This window comes from Trichomycterus rosablanca, chromosome 13, assembly GCF_030014385.1.
Source record: "Trichomycterus rosablanca isolate fTriRos1 chromosome 13, fTriRos1.hap1, whole genome shotgun sequence".
NCBI classification, from domain to species: domain Eukaryota; kingdom Metazoa; phylum Chordata; class Actinopteri; order Siluriformes; family Trichomycteridae; genus Trichomycterus; species Trichomycterus rosablanca.
Window position 1 is genome coordinate 29763836 of NC_086000.1, and position 16345 is coordinate 29780180.

Consider the following 16345-nt stretch of genomic DNA (forward strand, 5'->3'; position numbering starts at 1 on the left):
CTGCAGTGACACTGACATGGTGGTGGTGTGTTAGTGTGTGTTGTGCTTGTATGAGTCGATCAGACACAGCAGCGCTGCTGGATTTTTTACATACCGTGTCCACTCACTGTCCACTCTATTAGACACTCTTACCTAGTTGGTCCACCTTGTAGATGTAAAGTCAGAGACGATCGCTCATCTATTGCTGCTGTTTGAGTTGGTCATCTTCTAGACCTTCATCGATGGTCACAGGATTGGTTGGCTGGATATTTTTGGTTGGTGGACTATTCTCAGTTCAGCAGTGATGCTGAGGTGTTTAAAAACTCCAGCAGGGCTGCTGTGTCTTATCCACTCATACCAGCACAACACACACTAACACACCACCACCATGTCAGTGTCAGTGCAGTGCTGAGAATGATTCACCACCCAGATAATACCTGCTCTGTGCTGGTCCTGGGAGAGTCCTGACCATTAAAGAACAGCATGAAAGGGGGCTAACAAAGCATGCAGAGAAACAGATGAATTACAAAGTGCTTCTATATGGTAAGTGGAGCTGATAAAATGGACAGTGTGTAGAAACAAGGAGGTGGTTTTTACAAACACTCCCACAGTGTACACATACCATAGAAACTAAAAGTAAGTATAAACCAGTATATTATTCAATCTCTATACATCATCCTCGTTCTAGTAAGCTGTGGCTACAAATTATTGCTAGCACTGCACATATTACTGATTTGCACAACTGAAATGAAAAATTACAATTAGATCTTAAAGAAAGGTTTGATTAAATAAAATCTCAATTGGTTGCTTTTCATTCTGACTTTGCTCTGAGCCATCCAAAGCCAATCAGCTACACAGTAAACAGCCTGGCTCGGTGAGAGGGAAAATCCAGTAATGAGGAAACAAACAAAACACAACATTTTAATGAGTTTACTTCATATTAACTAACTTTGGTGTGTTTCCTGTTTGTGTGTGTGTATGTGTGTGTAACAGCTACCGGATAATGACACAGAGCTGGCAACACCAACCTGAAGACAGGCCAAATTTCTCTACTATCCTAGAGCGGCTTGACTATTGTCTGCAGGTGCAGTTCAATTTTTTTCAGCGATTTTAAAATCATGATCTGTATTACTATTGATCCTTAACATATTTTAGCAAATAATTACAACCCCAAATCAGAAAAAGTTGGGACAGTATGGAAAGTATGTGTTCCTTACATTTACTTTGACTTTTAGTTGATTGCAGACAAGATGAACCTGAGATATTTCATGTTTTATCTGCTCAACTTCATTTCATTTACTAATAAACCTTCATTCCTGCATTTCAGGCCTGCAACACATTCCAAAAGTTGGGACGGGGGTAATTTAGGGCTAGTAATGAGATGAAAAAACAAAATAATGTTGTGATTCCAAACAGGTGATGTCAACAGGTGATTGGTACAAAAGCAGCATTCAGGAAAGGCTGAGTCTTTGATGAGTTTGTCCACAAATGCATAAGAAAATGATACCTCAAAGAAAGATTGGAAGGGATTTGCCTATTTCTCCCTCTACAGTGCAAAATATCATTAAACCATTCAAGGAATCGGGAGGAATTTCAGTGCGTAAAGGCCAAGAGCGCAAGCTTAAGCTGAACACCTGTGATCTTCGATCCCTCAGACGGCACTGTATCAAGAACCGCCACTCAACAATAGCTGATATAACCACATGGGTGAGGGATTACTTTGGCAAACTTTTGTCAAGCACTACAATACAGAGTTACATGCACAAATGCCACTTAAAACTTTACTGTGCAAAAAAGAAGCCTTATGTTAACCATGTCCAGAAACGGCGTCGACTTCTCTGAGCTTGGAGGCATCTAGGATGGACCATCACACAGTGGAAACCTGTATTGTGGTCAGATGAATCAGCATTCCAGGTCTTTTTTGGAAAAAATGGATGCTGTGTGCTCCGGACCAAAGACGGAAAGGACCATCCAGACTGTTATCAGCAACAAGTCCAAAAGCCAGGGTCTGTCATGGTATGGGGCTGTGTCAGTGCTCTTGGCAAAGGTCATTTACACTTCTGTGATGGCAGCATTAATGCTGAAAAGTACATTGAGATCTTAGAGCAACATATGCTGCCTTCAAGACGTCATCTTTTCCAGGGACGTCCATGCATCTTTCAACAAGACGATGCAAAACCACATGCTGCACACATTACAGAGGCATGGCTGCGGAAGAAGAGGGTACGGGTACTGGCCTAGCCTACCTGCAGTCCTGACCTGTCCCCAATAGAGAATGTGTGGAGAATTTTGAAACCGAAAATGTGACAACGACGACCCCGTACTGTTGCACATCTTAAGACGTGTTTGCAGGAAGAATGAGACAAAATAAAAGCTGAAACACTAAATCACTTGGTCTCCTCGGTGCCAAAACGTCTTTAAGTGTGGTGAAAAGGAATGGCAACATTACAAAGTGGTAAATGCTTTACTGTCCCAACTTCTTCTGGAATGTGTTGCAGGCCTGAAATGCAGGAATGGATGTTTATTAATAAATGAAATGAAGTTAAGCAGACAAAACATGAATTATCTTAGGTTCATCCTGTCTGCAATCAAATAAAAGTCAAAGTAAATGTAAAAAACTCTGTTTCTTTATTACTTGCATTTTCCATGCTGTCCCAACTTTTTCTATTTTGGGGTTGTAAATACTGTTCATCAAATACTGCTCACTTAATTCTACAGTCGTTTTATTATTGGAGCCATTTGTTGTAAGTGCAGATCTATTTTAAGTAGTTTCATGACTACTGTCCATAGACATTAACTTGGCAAAGTGATTGTAGAAACCTGTTAAAGAAATTAGTTTGCAGTCAATGGCTTATTGAGACAGCTTGAGCTGTCCTTATATAAGAAAAAAAGTGCTAATGTTTTACTTATTACAGTTAAACTAGACAATAATAGTAGTAATCAATAAATCAGAATATTTATAACATTGTTCTGTCATTCTGTTGGGAAGCAAACTTCTTTAACAAGTAAACACAACTCTATTAACCTGTGTGTTCATGACGTTTCAATCTGATTGAAAAAGGCTAAGGATATTTTTTGGTGTTAAATAGGCTCTACGGTCTTCAGGACCCCAAACTGAAAAGTAAAAGGGGGTTAAAAACCCATTATGTACAGTATTTGACACAGTACACCGATCAATCATAACATTATGACCACTTTCCTTTTATTGTGTTGGTCCCCCTTTTGCTGACAAAACAGCATGTCGAGGCATGGACTCCACTAGACCCCTGAAGGGTTAGCAGCAGATCCTTTAACTCCTGTAAGTTGTGAGGTAGGGCCTCCATGGATCGGACTTGTTTGTCCAGCACATCCCACAGATGCTCGATTGGATTGAGATCTGGGGAATTTGGAGGCCAAGTCAACACCTCAAACTCGTTGTTGTGCTCCTCAAACCATTCCTGAACCATTTTTGCTTAGTGGTGTTCCCTAGGTAAGCGACGCACGCGCACCCGGCCATCCACGTGATCTAAAAGAAAACGTGATTCATCAGACCAGTTTACCTTCTTGCATTGCTCCGTGGTCCAGTTCTGATGCTCACGTGTCCATTGTTGGCACTTTCTGCGGTGAACAGGGGTCAGCATGGGCACCCTGACTGGTCTGCGGCTATGCAGCCCCATACACAACAAACTGAGATGCACTGTGTATTCTGACACCTTTCTGTCAGAACCAGCATTAACTTCTTCAGCAATTTGAGCTTCAGTAGCTCGTCTGTTGGATGGGACCACACGAGCCAGCCTTTATTCCCCACTTGCATCAATGAACCACTGTTCGTTCTTTGGACCACTTTTGATAGATACTGACCACTGCAGACCGGGAACACCCCACAACAGCTGCAGTTTTGGAGATGCTCTGGTCCAGTCGTCTAGCCATCACAATTTGGCCCTTGTCAAACTCAATGCTTGCCCATTTTTCCTGCTTCTAACACATCAAGTTTGAGGATAAAATGTTCACTTGCTGCCTAATATATCCCACCCACTAACAGGTGCTGTGATGAAGAGATAATCAGTATTATTCAGTTCACCTGGTCATAATGTTATGCCTAGTCGGTGTATATGATCATTTGATGTTAAAAATTACTACTAACAATACAATAGAAAATTAAATATGATTTATTAGACATTAGACAAGTCATTTTGGACTTGAAAATCCCACTATGACAGAGATGTGTAACGTCTAGTTGCAATTCTCAACCTATGTCAGTACTGACCTGTTTATTATTGGCAATAAAAAAGCACATATCAAAGAACCAAATAAGTAATATGATGCTATTATATCTCTAAGCCTTTTTTGCATTTGCATCTCTGTAGGATCCAGATGTGATTAACGTTACTTTGCCTGTGGAGTACGGCCCAATGCCTGAAGAGGAGGAGCGTGTTCCCATGCGTCCAGATGACCCTGCTGCCCCCTCTTTACTTGTCAGTCCACAGGGCACAGAGGATGCATCAGAGTCTGCCTCCGCGACCAGATCCGAGGATGCGAAAAAAGCTGCGGAAGCTCTCCTGATGAGTGGCTGCTCATCTGACACCAAGCCCTCATCCGGTGCTGCATCTCAAACTTACCCTCATCCACCATTACCCGCTGTGTCTGCTCCGCCAGCCTGCAGCAAACCATCATCTGCTACCCCCACCACCCAGGATGGAGGCCATGTTAACCTTGGATTTGCTCAGGCTCCCCTAGCTGAGAAGAAGAGCCACAATGGGAAGCCCACCAACCTATGGAACCCTACTTATGGCTCCTGGTTCCTTCAGCAGCAACAGAAAAGGCAGCAGGCACAAGCGCAAGCAAAGGCTCAGAGGCAGGCAGGAAACCAGGGCTGTGAGCACCCGGGTCGGACTGTGACTATTGCAGAGGCTTTGAGCCTGCAGAACCAGCACAAGCAGAAGCAGATCCAACAACAACAGAAGATCCAGCAGCAGCAGCAGATGCAGATCCAGCAGCAGCAGCAACAGCAGCAGATGCATATCCAGCAGCAGCAACAGCAGCAGATGCAGATCCAGCAGCAGCAGATGCAGCAGCAGATGCAGATCCAGCAACAGCAGCAGATGCAGATTCAGCAACAGAAGATTCAGCAGCAGATGCAGATTCAGCAGCAGCAACAGTGCAGGCCTCTTCTTCCCCCTCCTCCACCAGCTGCGGCTGCCCCTCTGTTACTGGATTCAGCAGCCCTGCCCCCTGTGCCACTTTACAGACTGCGCCGCTTTCCCTGCGGCAACATCGGGTATGGCTACCAGGAGCAAGGTCTGCATTTGGATTCGTCCATGTCTGTGTCTGGACCCCCGAACCCCCTGCCACCTCCAGCCCTTTCCAACCAGCAGAGACCCATCTCACTCGGCCGGACTGGAGTTGCTGAGGACAGTCGCCCCCTGTTGGTCACAATGGGAACTGTACAGGACTCCAGACTCCCTAAGATGGAAGGGCACAATGCCACAGTGCTTTAACCTCCCCGCCCCAGACTTTCTCTTCTTCAGTGCCCGCTTGCAAAACACTGTGCCATCCGTCTGTGCCCACCCCACGCTGCTTCTTAGCCAAGCCAACATTCACGCCCCCTTTCTATGACTGGGATGAGACTGACTGTTTTAATAATCATTCTGTATGAACTTGGTGCAGCAAGCATCAGGAATTCGGTACTGCAGCGCACTGAGAGGTTTTAAAGATGACAGGTCGTGCTGCAGTCGCTCATGAGGACGTAAGGACCTGTGAAAAGCACCCCATCGTTTTAGTGTTTTTTCACAGAAACACAGAAAAAGAGTTTGTTGATGCTTGCTTGCCTGCTTGTTTATTTATTCATTTTGTTAATTTATTATTTGAAAGCAGTGTAAATTATTAATGGGCGTGTTTCATAAAGCGAACCACTCTACTGATTATGCACCATTTTGTTCATATTTGGATTCGGTTGACACTTTCTGACTCGGAATTCAATGAAAAGAATAAATAACAAACAGCAAACGCTCTGTGTGTAACAGACGACTTGTTATAGACGACTGACTTTTATCTATTATCAATGAAGGTGATCAGTTGCCATGGTATTTAAATAGGGGTGAATTGGTCAGAGAAAATGCTGTCATGGAATATTTTTTACCATTGTGTGGCTTGTGAAAGAGGTGTACATTTGTGTATTTAACCCACAGAGGAATCGAGGTACTGACCTCTTTTATTCCATCTATTTTCAGTTAACCTGTGGCTTTGGAAAAAAAAAAGCTTTTGTGTATATAAGAGCTGTAGCCATCTTTGCAAAGAAATGAATTATTGCTCTTTTGGTCTCTTGGTTTCAGTATCTTTCAATAAATTGTTAATTTTGAGCATAACTACTGAGATCAAAGTTTATTCAGTTATTTAGTTATGTTTGTATACACTTTTATTAAGTAGTAATTGCAGAAATTATTATTAATATTATTATTATTATTATTATTATTATTTTATTAGTATTAGTGTTATTATTATTATTACTATTATAATTATTATTATTATTACCATTGTATTTCTTTTATTATTATTATTTTAAGACTATTACTACTATAATTATTATTATTATTATTATTAAGATTATTACTATTATAATTATAATTATAATTTAATAATAATTATTATTATTATTAAGATTATTACTACTAATATTATTATTATTATTACTACTATTATAATTATTATTATTATTATTTTTATTATTATTATTTGCATTATTATTAATAATAATTCTAATATTATTGTTTTTATTGTTATTAATATTATTATTATTTGCATTATTATTATTATTATTATTGTTAAAATTATAATTATTATTATTAGCATTATTATTATTAAGATTATTATTATTAAGATTATTATTATTATTATTAAGATTATTATAATTATTATTATTATTATATTTATTATTATTATTATTATTATCATTATTACAATTATTATTATTATTATTATCAAAATTATTAATATTTTAAAAATTATTATTATTATTAGTAGTAGTAGTAGCAGTATTATTATTATTATTATTATTATTATTATTATTATTATTATTAAAGATGAGACATTTTTGTTCATTCTCTTGAACCTTTCTGTAACTGACACAAATACACAGAAATGACTTATATGTATACAGTCAAAGCAATTAAGGGTCAAGGGCCTTGCTCAAGGGCCCAACAGTAGCAACCTGGTGTTGGTGGGGTTTGAACCAGCAACCTTTTGATTATTGTAGTCCAGTACCTTAACCGCTAGGCTACAACTGCCTTAAATAACTAACTAAACTTTATTGTGTAAAAATAAATGAATTTAGAATTTGATTGCTATAGCACATTCAAAAAAAAAAAAAAAAAAAAAAAAAGTTGACACAAGGCAAAATTACAGTGAAACGTTTATAACATATTCAAGTTAAGTCCACAATAAGCAGGTGAGTAGGTAACAGGAGGCAATCATGATTGGATATACAAGGTGGGTCCATTAAAGCCTCAAGATTTGCAAGTAAAAATAATTGAATTATCAGTCAGTTAAAATGTTCTCAACAAAACTTTGCAAATTATTTAAGTCTTTCAGCATCTACTTTACATAATATTGTGGAAAGATTGACAGAACCTGGAGGAATCTGGATCCATATATGGCAAAACCAGAAACCACTGTTGAATGTCCTTGATCTTTGAGCCCCCAGACAGCATTGCACATATTTCAGCTTATTTTTGAAAATGAATGTTAAGTTATTTGTGGCAATAACAAAAATGACCATCCAGCTGTCAGTTTTCACAGCATTGGTGACTTGTACATGTGTGAAGATACCTTCGACACTGAAGCGTCTGTATTGGAATTTTTTAAAAGACATATGCTGCCATCAAGGTAATGCCATAATTTCCCCAGGAAGTCAGTGGTTATTATAGCAAGACAATACCATTAGTGCATGTGCTTGGATGGCCTGCCTGCAGTTCAGATCTATCTCCTTTGGAAAATGTAAGGCGCATTATAAACTGGAGAATCAGACAGCACTGACCACTGACTGAGCGACTAAAGTTTTGCATCAAGCAAGAACAGGCAAAAAGCACACCTGCAAGATTGCACCAATTGCACCATTTTCAGTTCCCAAATGATGTAACACAGTGGTAAACATGCCTCCGTTCCAACTTTTTAGAAGTGTGTTGCAGACATCAAATTCTAAATCTTTTAGTAGTTACAAACAAGTTGGTCAGTGAATCTGGGATTTATATATATATATACAGTGTATCACAAAAGTAAGTACACCCCTCACATTTCTGCAGATATTTAAGTATATCTTTTCATGGGACAACACTGACAAAATGACACTTTGACACAATGAAAAGTAGTCTGTGTGCAGCTTATATAACAGTGTAAATTTATTCTTCCCTCAAAATAACTCAATATACAGCCATTAATGTCTAAACCACCTGCAACAAAAGTGAGTACACCCCTAAGAGACTACACCCCTAAATGTCCAAATTGAGCACTGCTTGTCATTTTCCCTCCAAAATGTCATGTGATTTGTTAGTGTTACTAGGTCTCAGGTGTGCATAGGGAGCAGGTGTGTTCAATTTAGTAGTACAGCTCTCACACTCTCTCATACTGGTCACTGAAAGTTCCAACATGGCACCTCATGGCAAAGAACTCTCTGAGGATCTTAAAAGACGAATTGTTGCGCTACATGAAGATGGCCAAGGCTACAAGAAGATTGCCAACACCCTGAAACTGAGCTGCAGCACAGTGGCCAAGATCATCCAGCGTTTTAAAAGAGCAGGGTCCACTCAGAACAGACCTCGCGTTGGTCGTCCAAAGAAGCTGAGTGCACGTGCTTAGCGTCACATCCAACTGCTGTCTTTGAAAGATAGGCGCAGGAGTGCTGTCAGCATTGCTGCAGAGATTGAAAAGGTGGGGGGTCAGCCTGTCAGTGCTCAGACCATACGCCGCACACTACATCAAATTGGTCTGCATGGCTGTCACCCCAGAAGGAAGCCTCTTCTGAAGTCTCTACACAAGAAAGCCCGCAAACAGTTTGCTGAAGACATGTCAACAAAGGACATGGATTACTGGAACCATGTCCTATGGTCTGATGAGACCAAGATTAATTTGTTTGGATCAGATGGTCTCAAGCATGTGTGGCGGCAATCAGGTGAGGAGTACAAAGATAAGTGTGTCATGCCTACAGTCAAGCATGGTGGTGGGAATGCCATGGTCTGGGGCTGCATGAGTGCAGCAGGTGTTGGGGAGTTACATTTCATTGAGGGACACATGAACTCCAATATGTACTGTGAAATACTGAAGCAGAGCATGATCCCCTCCCTCCGGAAACTGGGTCGCAGGGCAGTGTTCCAGCATGATAATGACCCCAAACACACCTCTAAGACGACCACTGCTTTATTGAAGAGGCTGAGGGTAAAGGTGATGGACTGGCCAAGCATGTCTCCAGACCTAAACCCAATAGAACATCTTTGGGGCATCCTCAAGCGGAAGGTGGAGGAGCGCAAAGTCTCGAATATCCGCCAGCTCCGTGATGTCGTCATGGAGGAGTGGAAAAGCATTCCAGTGGCAACCTGTGAAGCTCTGGTAAACTCCATGCCCAGGAGAGTTAAGGCAGTTCTGGGAAATAATGGTGGCCACACAAAATATTGACACTTCAGGAACTTTCACTAAGGGGTGTACTCACTTTTGTTGCCGGTGGTTTAGACATTAATGGCTGTATATTGAGTTATTTTGAGGGAAGAATAAATTTACACTGTTATATAAGCTGCACACAGACTACTTTTCATTGTGTCAAAGTGTCATTTTGTCAGTGTTGTCCCATGAAAAGATATACTTAAATATCTGCAGAAATGTGAGGGGTGTACTCACTTTTGTGATACACTGTATACAGTGTATCACAAAAGTGAGTACACCCCTCACATTTCTGCAAATATTTCATTATATCTTTTCATGGGACAACACTATAGACATGAAACTTGGATATAACTTAGAGTAGTCAGTGTACAGCTTGTATAGCAGTGTAGATTTACTGTCTTCTGAAAATAACTCAACAAACAGCCATTAATGTCTAAATAGCTGGCAACATAAGTGAGTACACCCCACAGTGAACATGTCCAAATTGTGCCCAAATGTGTCGTTGTCCCTCCCTGGTGCCATGTGTCAAGGTCCCAGGTGTAAATGGGGAGCAGGGCTGTTAAATTTGGTGTTTTGGGTACAATTCTCTCATACTGGCCACTGGATATTCAACATGGCACCTCATGGCAAAGAACTCTCTGAGGATGTGAGAAATATAATTGTTGCTCTCCACAAAGATGGCCTGGGCTATAAGAAGATTGCTAACACCCTGAAACTGAGCTACAGCATGGTGGCCAAGGTCATACAGCGGTTTTCCAGGACAGGTTCCACTCGGAACAGGCTTCGCCAGGGTCGACCAAAGAAGTTGAGTCCACGTGTTCGGCGTCATATCCAGAGGTTGGCTTTAAAAAATAGACACATGAGTGCTGCCAGCATTGCTGCAGAGGTTGAAGACGTGGGAGGTCAGCCTGTCAGTGCTCAGACCATACGCCGCACACTGCATCAACTCGGTCTGCATGGTCGTCATCCCAGAAGGAAGCTGACGCACAAGAAAGCCAGCAAACAGTTTGCTGAAGACAAGCAGTCCAAGAACATGGATTACTGGAATGCCCTGTGGTCTGACGAGACCAAGATAAACTTGTTTGGCTCAGATGGTGTCCAGCATGTGTGGCGGCGCCCTGGTGAGAAGTACCAAGACAACTGTATCTTGCCTACAGTCAAGCATGGTGGTGGTAGCATCATGGTCTTGGGCTGCATGAGTGTTGCTGGCACTGGGGAGCTGCAGTTCATTGAGGGAAACATGAATTCCAACATGTACTGTGACATTCTGAAACAGAGCATGATCCCCTCCCTTCGAAAACTGGGCCTCATGGCAGTTTTCCAACAGGATAACGACCCCAAACACAACCTCCAAGATGACAACTGCCTTGCTGAGGAAGCTGAAGGTAAAGGTGATGGACTAAACCCAATTGAGCACCTGTGGCGCATCCTCAAGTGGAAGGTGGAGGAGTTTAAGGTGTCTAACATCCACCAGCTCCGTGATGTCATCACGGAGGAGTGGAAGAGGATTCCAGTAGCAACCTGTGCAGCTCTGGTGAATTCCATGCCCAGGAGAGTTAAGGCAGTGATAATAATGGTGGTCACACAAAATATTGACACTTTAGGCACAATTTGGACATGTTCACTGTGGGGTGTACTCACTTATGTTGCCAGCTATTTAGACATTAATGGCTGTGTGTTGAGTTATTTTCAGAAGACAGTAAATCTACACTGCTATACAAGTTGTACACTGACTACTCTTAGTTATATCCAAGTTTCATGTCTATAGTGTTGTCCCATGAAAAGATATAATGAAATATTTGCAGAAATGTGAGGGGTGTACTCACTTTCGTGATACACTGTATATATATATATATATATATATATATATATATACACTGATCAGCCATAACATTAAAACCACCTCCTTGTTTCTACACTCACTGTCCATTTTATCAGCTCCACTTACCATATAGAAGTACTTTGTAGTTCTACAATTACTGACTGTAGTCCATCTGTTTCTCTGCATGCTTTGTTAGCCCCCTTTCATGCTGTTCTTTAATGGTCAGAACCCCCACAGGACCACTACAAAGTAGGTATTATTTGGGTGGTGGATCATTCTCAGCACTGCAGTGACACTGACATGGTGGTGGTGTGTTAGTGTGTGTTGTGCTGGTATGAGTGGATCAGACACAGCAGCGCTACTGGAGTTTTTAAACACCTCACGGTCACTGCTGGACTGAGAATAGTCCACCAACCAAATATATCCAGCCAACAGCACCCGTGGGCAGTGTTCTGTGACCACTGATGAAGGTCTAGGTCGTCTCTGACTTTACATCTACAAGATGGACCAACTAGGTAGGAGTGTCTAATAGAGTGGACAGTGAGTGGACACGGTATTTAAAAACTCCAGCAGCGCTGCTGTGTCTGATCCACTCATACCAGCACAACACACACTAACACACCACCACCATGTCATAGTCACTGCAGTGCTGAGAATGATCCACCACCTAAATAATACCTGCTCTGTGGTGGTCCTATGGGGGTTCTGACCATTAAAGAACAGCATGAAAGGGGGCTAACAAAGCATGCAGAGAAACAGATGGACTACAGTCAGTAATTGTAGAACTACAAAGTGCTTCTATATGGTAAGTGGAGCTGATAAAATTGACAGTGAGTGTAGAAACAAGGAGGTGGTTTTAATGTTATGGCTGATCAATGTATAGTTCCACCAAAATGTTGCATGTTGTTTTGTAACAACATAACAGAATGCAGAAAGAATCATATATATGAGTTTAAATGTAAAATAGGGTGTAACAGGGTCAGCTGGAGCACTGATTTGAGTTTCGTTTTGTTTCTGTTTTTGTGTAGTCGGAACTACTTGTATAATTAAGTAATAAAACACTTGAGGTTGTGTTTTATCACAAATAACATGACGGCTATGGTTCAGTGGCAGACACAAGCCAAAGGCTGGTGCCAAAGATAAGAAAAGCCGTGATATTTTTCACAGTAGATCATGACCTTGACTGTTATTTTGCCTTTAAACAACAGTTTTGAAGACTGAAGACGGAAAGGAAAACACAATTTTTGAAAAACATATTTTAAAAAGCACTTGTTTGTTGCTATGCAACATAATAATGTATTAACTGATGCAAAAAGCAGTGGTTATTAATGAGGATAAGTGTGTAACAGGGTCGACACAAGGGGGCTGATATTGAGCGTGCATTTGTTTTAATATTTTCTTCTTCTCTCTAATTTATTCATTTAGCCATATACTGTAGCATTTACCTTTATAATCATTATAATACACCCTTATAATAATAATAATAATAATAATATTAATAATAATAATAATAATGTTAACATAATAACAATAACAACAACAATAATAATAATATTAATAACAAAAACAACAATAATAATAATAATAGTAATAATAATAACAACAATAATAATAATGATTATTATTATTATAATAATAACAACAACAACAACAATAATAGTAATAATAATAACAATAATAATAACAATAACAATAATAATATTAATAATAATAACAATAATAATAATAATAATAATAACAATAATAATAGTAATAATGATAATAATAATAATAATAATAATAATATTAATAACAATAATAATACTGATAATAATAACAACAACAAAACAACAATGATAATAATAATTATTATTATTATTATTTTTATTATTGTTATTAATAATAATAATAATAATAACAGTGGTAACATTATGATAATAATAACAATAATATTAATAATAAGCAGAATAATGAGAACAACACTACTACTACTACTACAACTACTAATGTTTATAATAATAATAATAATAATAAGCAGAATAATAAGAACAACACTACTACTACTAATGTTCATAATAATAATAATAATAATAATAATAATAATAATAATAATAAGCAGAATAATAAGAAGAACAACACTACTACTACTAATGTTCATAATAATAATAATAATAATAATAATAATTTTTCTTCTTCTTGGTATTAATATTATTATTAATGTCAATCATCTAAAGTGTTTGTACCACACAGTTAAACACGCTTTAAATCCATATACAGTTCCAAATAAGCTTACAGATGTTTATTTGGACAGTTGTTCTATGTTCAGTTAAAGACCTTAAAGGCTACAGATGTGTTGGGATCATACAGAACTTTACTGGTGATATTTATCAGTGCATTGCCCACTGCGGGCTGCCTAAACGCTGAATTAAGGGCAATAACAGGTGCAAAATGTACCCACTTGTCCTTTAGAGCCTGACTACAGTTCACACTGCATGACAAATTAGTTAATCTGTGAAACTGTTAAATTATTGATGATTACTCGGTTTGCCAATGCTAAGAGGACCATGTTGTTACTTAGCAACCAGAGGTTGGCAGAGTGATACAGGTATGGCAAAAGACAGAATTTTTATTTGATATATTGGCATGGTTAAATAGGTTTTCTTTAGCTGATTACCTCTTGTTTAATATAAGTAACTGTTACAAAGTTAAAAAAGTTTAAACTATTAAAAGTTTTCCTACTGGAGTGTGTAATTGAGAGCATGAGTAAATACGTAATTAACACAGGTATACAAAAAACATGCAGTTTACACAAATAGAATAGATGAAGTGATGGATTCATACTGATATTAATATACACTGATCAGCCATAACATTAAAACCACCTCCTTGTTTCTACACTCACTGTCCATGTTATCAGCTCCACTTACCATATAGAGGCACATTGTAGTTCTACAATTACTGACTGTAGTCCATCTGTTTCTTTACATGCTTTGTTAGCCCCCTATCATGCATTTCTTCAATGAACAGGACTCTTCCAGGACCACTACAGAGCAGGTATTATTTGGGTGGTGGATCATTCTCAGTACTGCAGTGACACTGACATGGTGGTGGTGTGTTAGTGTGTAGTGCTCTGCTGGAGTTTTTAAACACCTCACTGTCACTGCTGGACTGAGAATAGTCCACCAACCAAAAATATCCAGCCAACAGCGCCCCGTGGGCAGCGTCCTGTGACCACTGATGAAGGTCTAGAAGATGACCAACTCAAACAGCAGCAATAGATGAGCGATTGTCTCTGACTTTACATCTACAAGGTGGACCAACTAGGTAGGAGTGTTTAATAAGAGTGGACAGTGAGTGGACACGGTATTTAAAAACTCCAGCAGTGCTGCTGTGTCTGATCCCCTCATACCAGCACAACACACTAACACACCACCACCATGTCATTGTCACTGCAGTGCTGAGAATGATCCACCACCTAAATAATACCTGCTCTGTAGTGGTCCTGTGGGGGTCCTGACCATTGAAGAACAGGGTCAAAGCAGGCTAAAAAAAGTATGTAGAGGAACAGATGGACTACAGTCAGTAATTGTAGAACTACAAAGTGCTTCTATATGGTAAGTGGAGCTGATAAAATGGACAGTGAGTGTAGAAACAAGGAGGTGGTTTTAATGTTATGGCTGATGAGTGTACTGTATATTGTCTAAGCAATTAACTGACAGGAAGTTTTTTTTATATATACAGTATAAAAATATGTATTTATACATATAACTACATCATAGAGCTCAGCATTTGCAACCAAAGCACCAGCTCATTTAAATTCAGACAAAATACACAACATACTGCTGAACAGAAGGGATTTCAAACTGAATAGAGAACAGATATCAGTATCCCCTATAGAAAAGATCTTTTATATATTTGGGCTTATTTGCTCAAAGCTGCTTTCCATCCAAATTCCTCTCTGTACCAGTAATAAAGTGCACAAGATGAGAGAGCAACAGAATCCACTGTGAGAATCAAAGAACCTGAAGAAAACGAGGAAAGATGCCAGTTAACAGACACTTTATTTGAAACACTTTTATGCTTCAAGCCTGACCACTGCCAGGTTGTCACTGTTGGGCCCTTGAGCAAGGCCCTTAACCCTCAGTTGCTTAGATTGCATTGAGTCATAGTTGCAAGTCGCTTTGGATGCAAGCATCTGCTAAATGCTGCAAATGTAAATGTTAGGGCAGTGTAGCCTAGAGGTTAAAGTTCTGGACTAATAATCAAACAGTTGCTAGTTCAAGCCCCACCACTGCCAAGTTGTCACTGTTGGACCCTTGTGCAAGGCCCTTAACCCTCAGCTTAGATTGTATTGAGTCATAGTTGCAAGTCACTTTGGATAAAAGCATCTGCTAAATGCTGCAAATGTAAATGTTAGGGCAGTGTAGCCTAGAGGTTAAAGTTCTGGACTAATAATCAAACGGTCGCTAGTTCAAGCCCCACCACTGCCAGGCTGTCACTGCTGGGTCCTTGAACAAGACCCTTAATCCTCAGTTGCTTGGACTGTATTGAGTCATAGCTGTAAGTCGTTTTGGATAAAAGCATCTGCTAAATGCTGTAAATGTAAATGTTAGGGCAATTGTAGCTCAGAGGTTAAGATTCTGGATTATTAATCTGAAGGTCGCTGGTTCAAGCCCGACCACTGCCAGGTGGGCCTGTTGGGCCCTTGAACAGAACCCTTAACCCTCAGTTGCTTAGATTGTATTGAGTCATTCATTGAGTCGATTTGGATACAAGCATCTGCTAAATGCTGCAAATGTAAATGTTAGGGCAGTTAAAGCCTAGAGGTTAAGGTTCTGGACTAGTAATTAAACGGCTGCTGGTTTAAGCCCCACCACTGCCAAATCGTCACTGTTGGACCCTTGAGCAAGGCCCTTAACCCTCAGTTGCATAGATTGT

The 16345-nt window shown here is 39.6% G+C and overlaps 1 protein-coding gene across 1 annotated transcript in view; it reads left to right on the plus strand.

Annotated features, from left to right (window-relative positions):
* Nucleotides 1-6312, plus strand: part of alk (ALK receptor tyrosine kinase) — a 711395-nt gene extending 705083 nt beyond the window's left edge. Inside the window, exons 32-34 of the mRNA XM_063006743.1 lie at nucleotides 973-1063; nucleotides 4326-4977; nucleotides 5116-6312. Coding sequence (XP_062862813.1) covers nucleotides 973-1063; nucleotides 4326-4977; nucleotides 5116-5456 — 1084 coding nt within the window. The 3' untranslated portion in view covers nucleotides 5457-6312. The remainder of the gene's footprint in view (nucleotides 1-972; nucleotides 1064-4325; nucleotides 4978-5115) is intronic.
* The last annotated feature ends 10033 nt before the right edge of the window (nucleotides 6313-16345 follow it).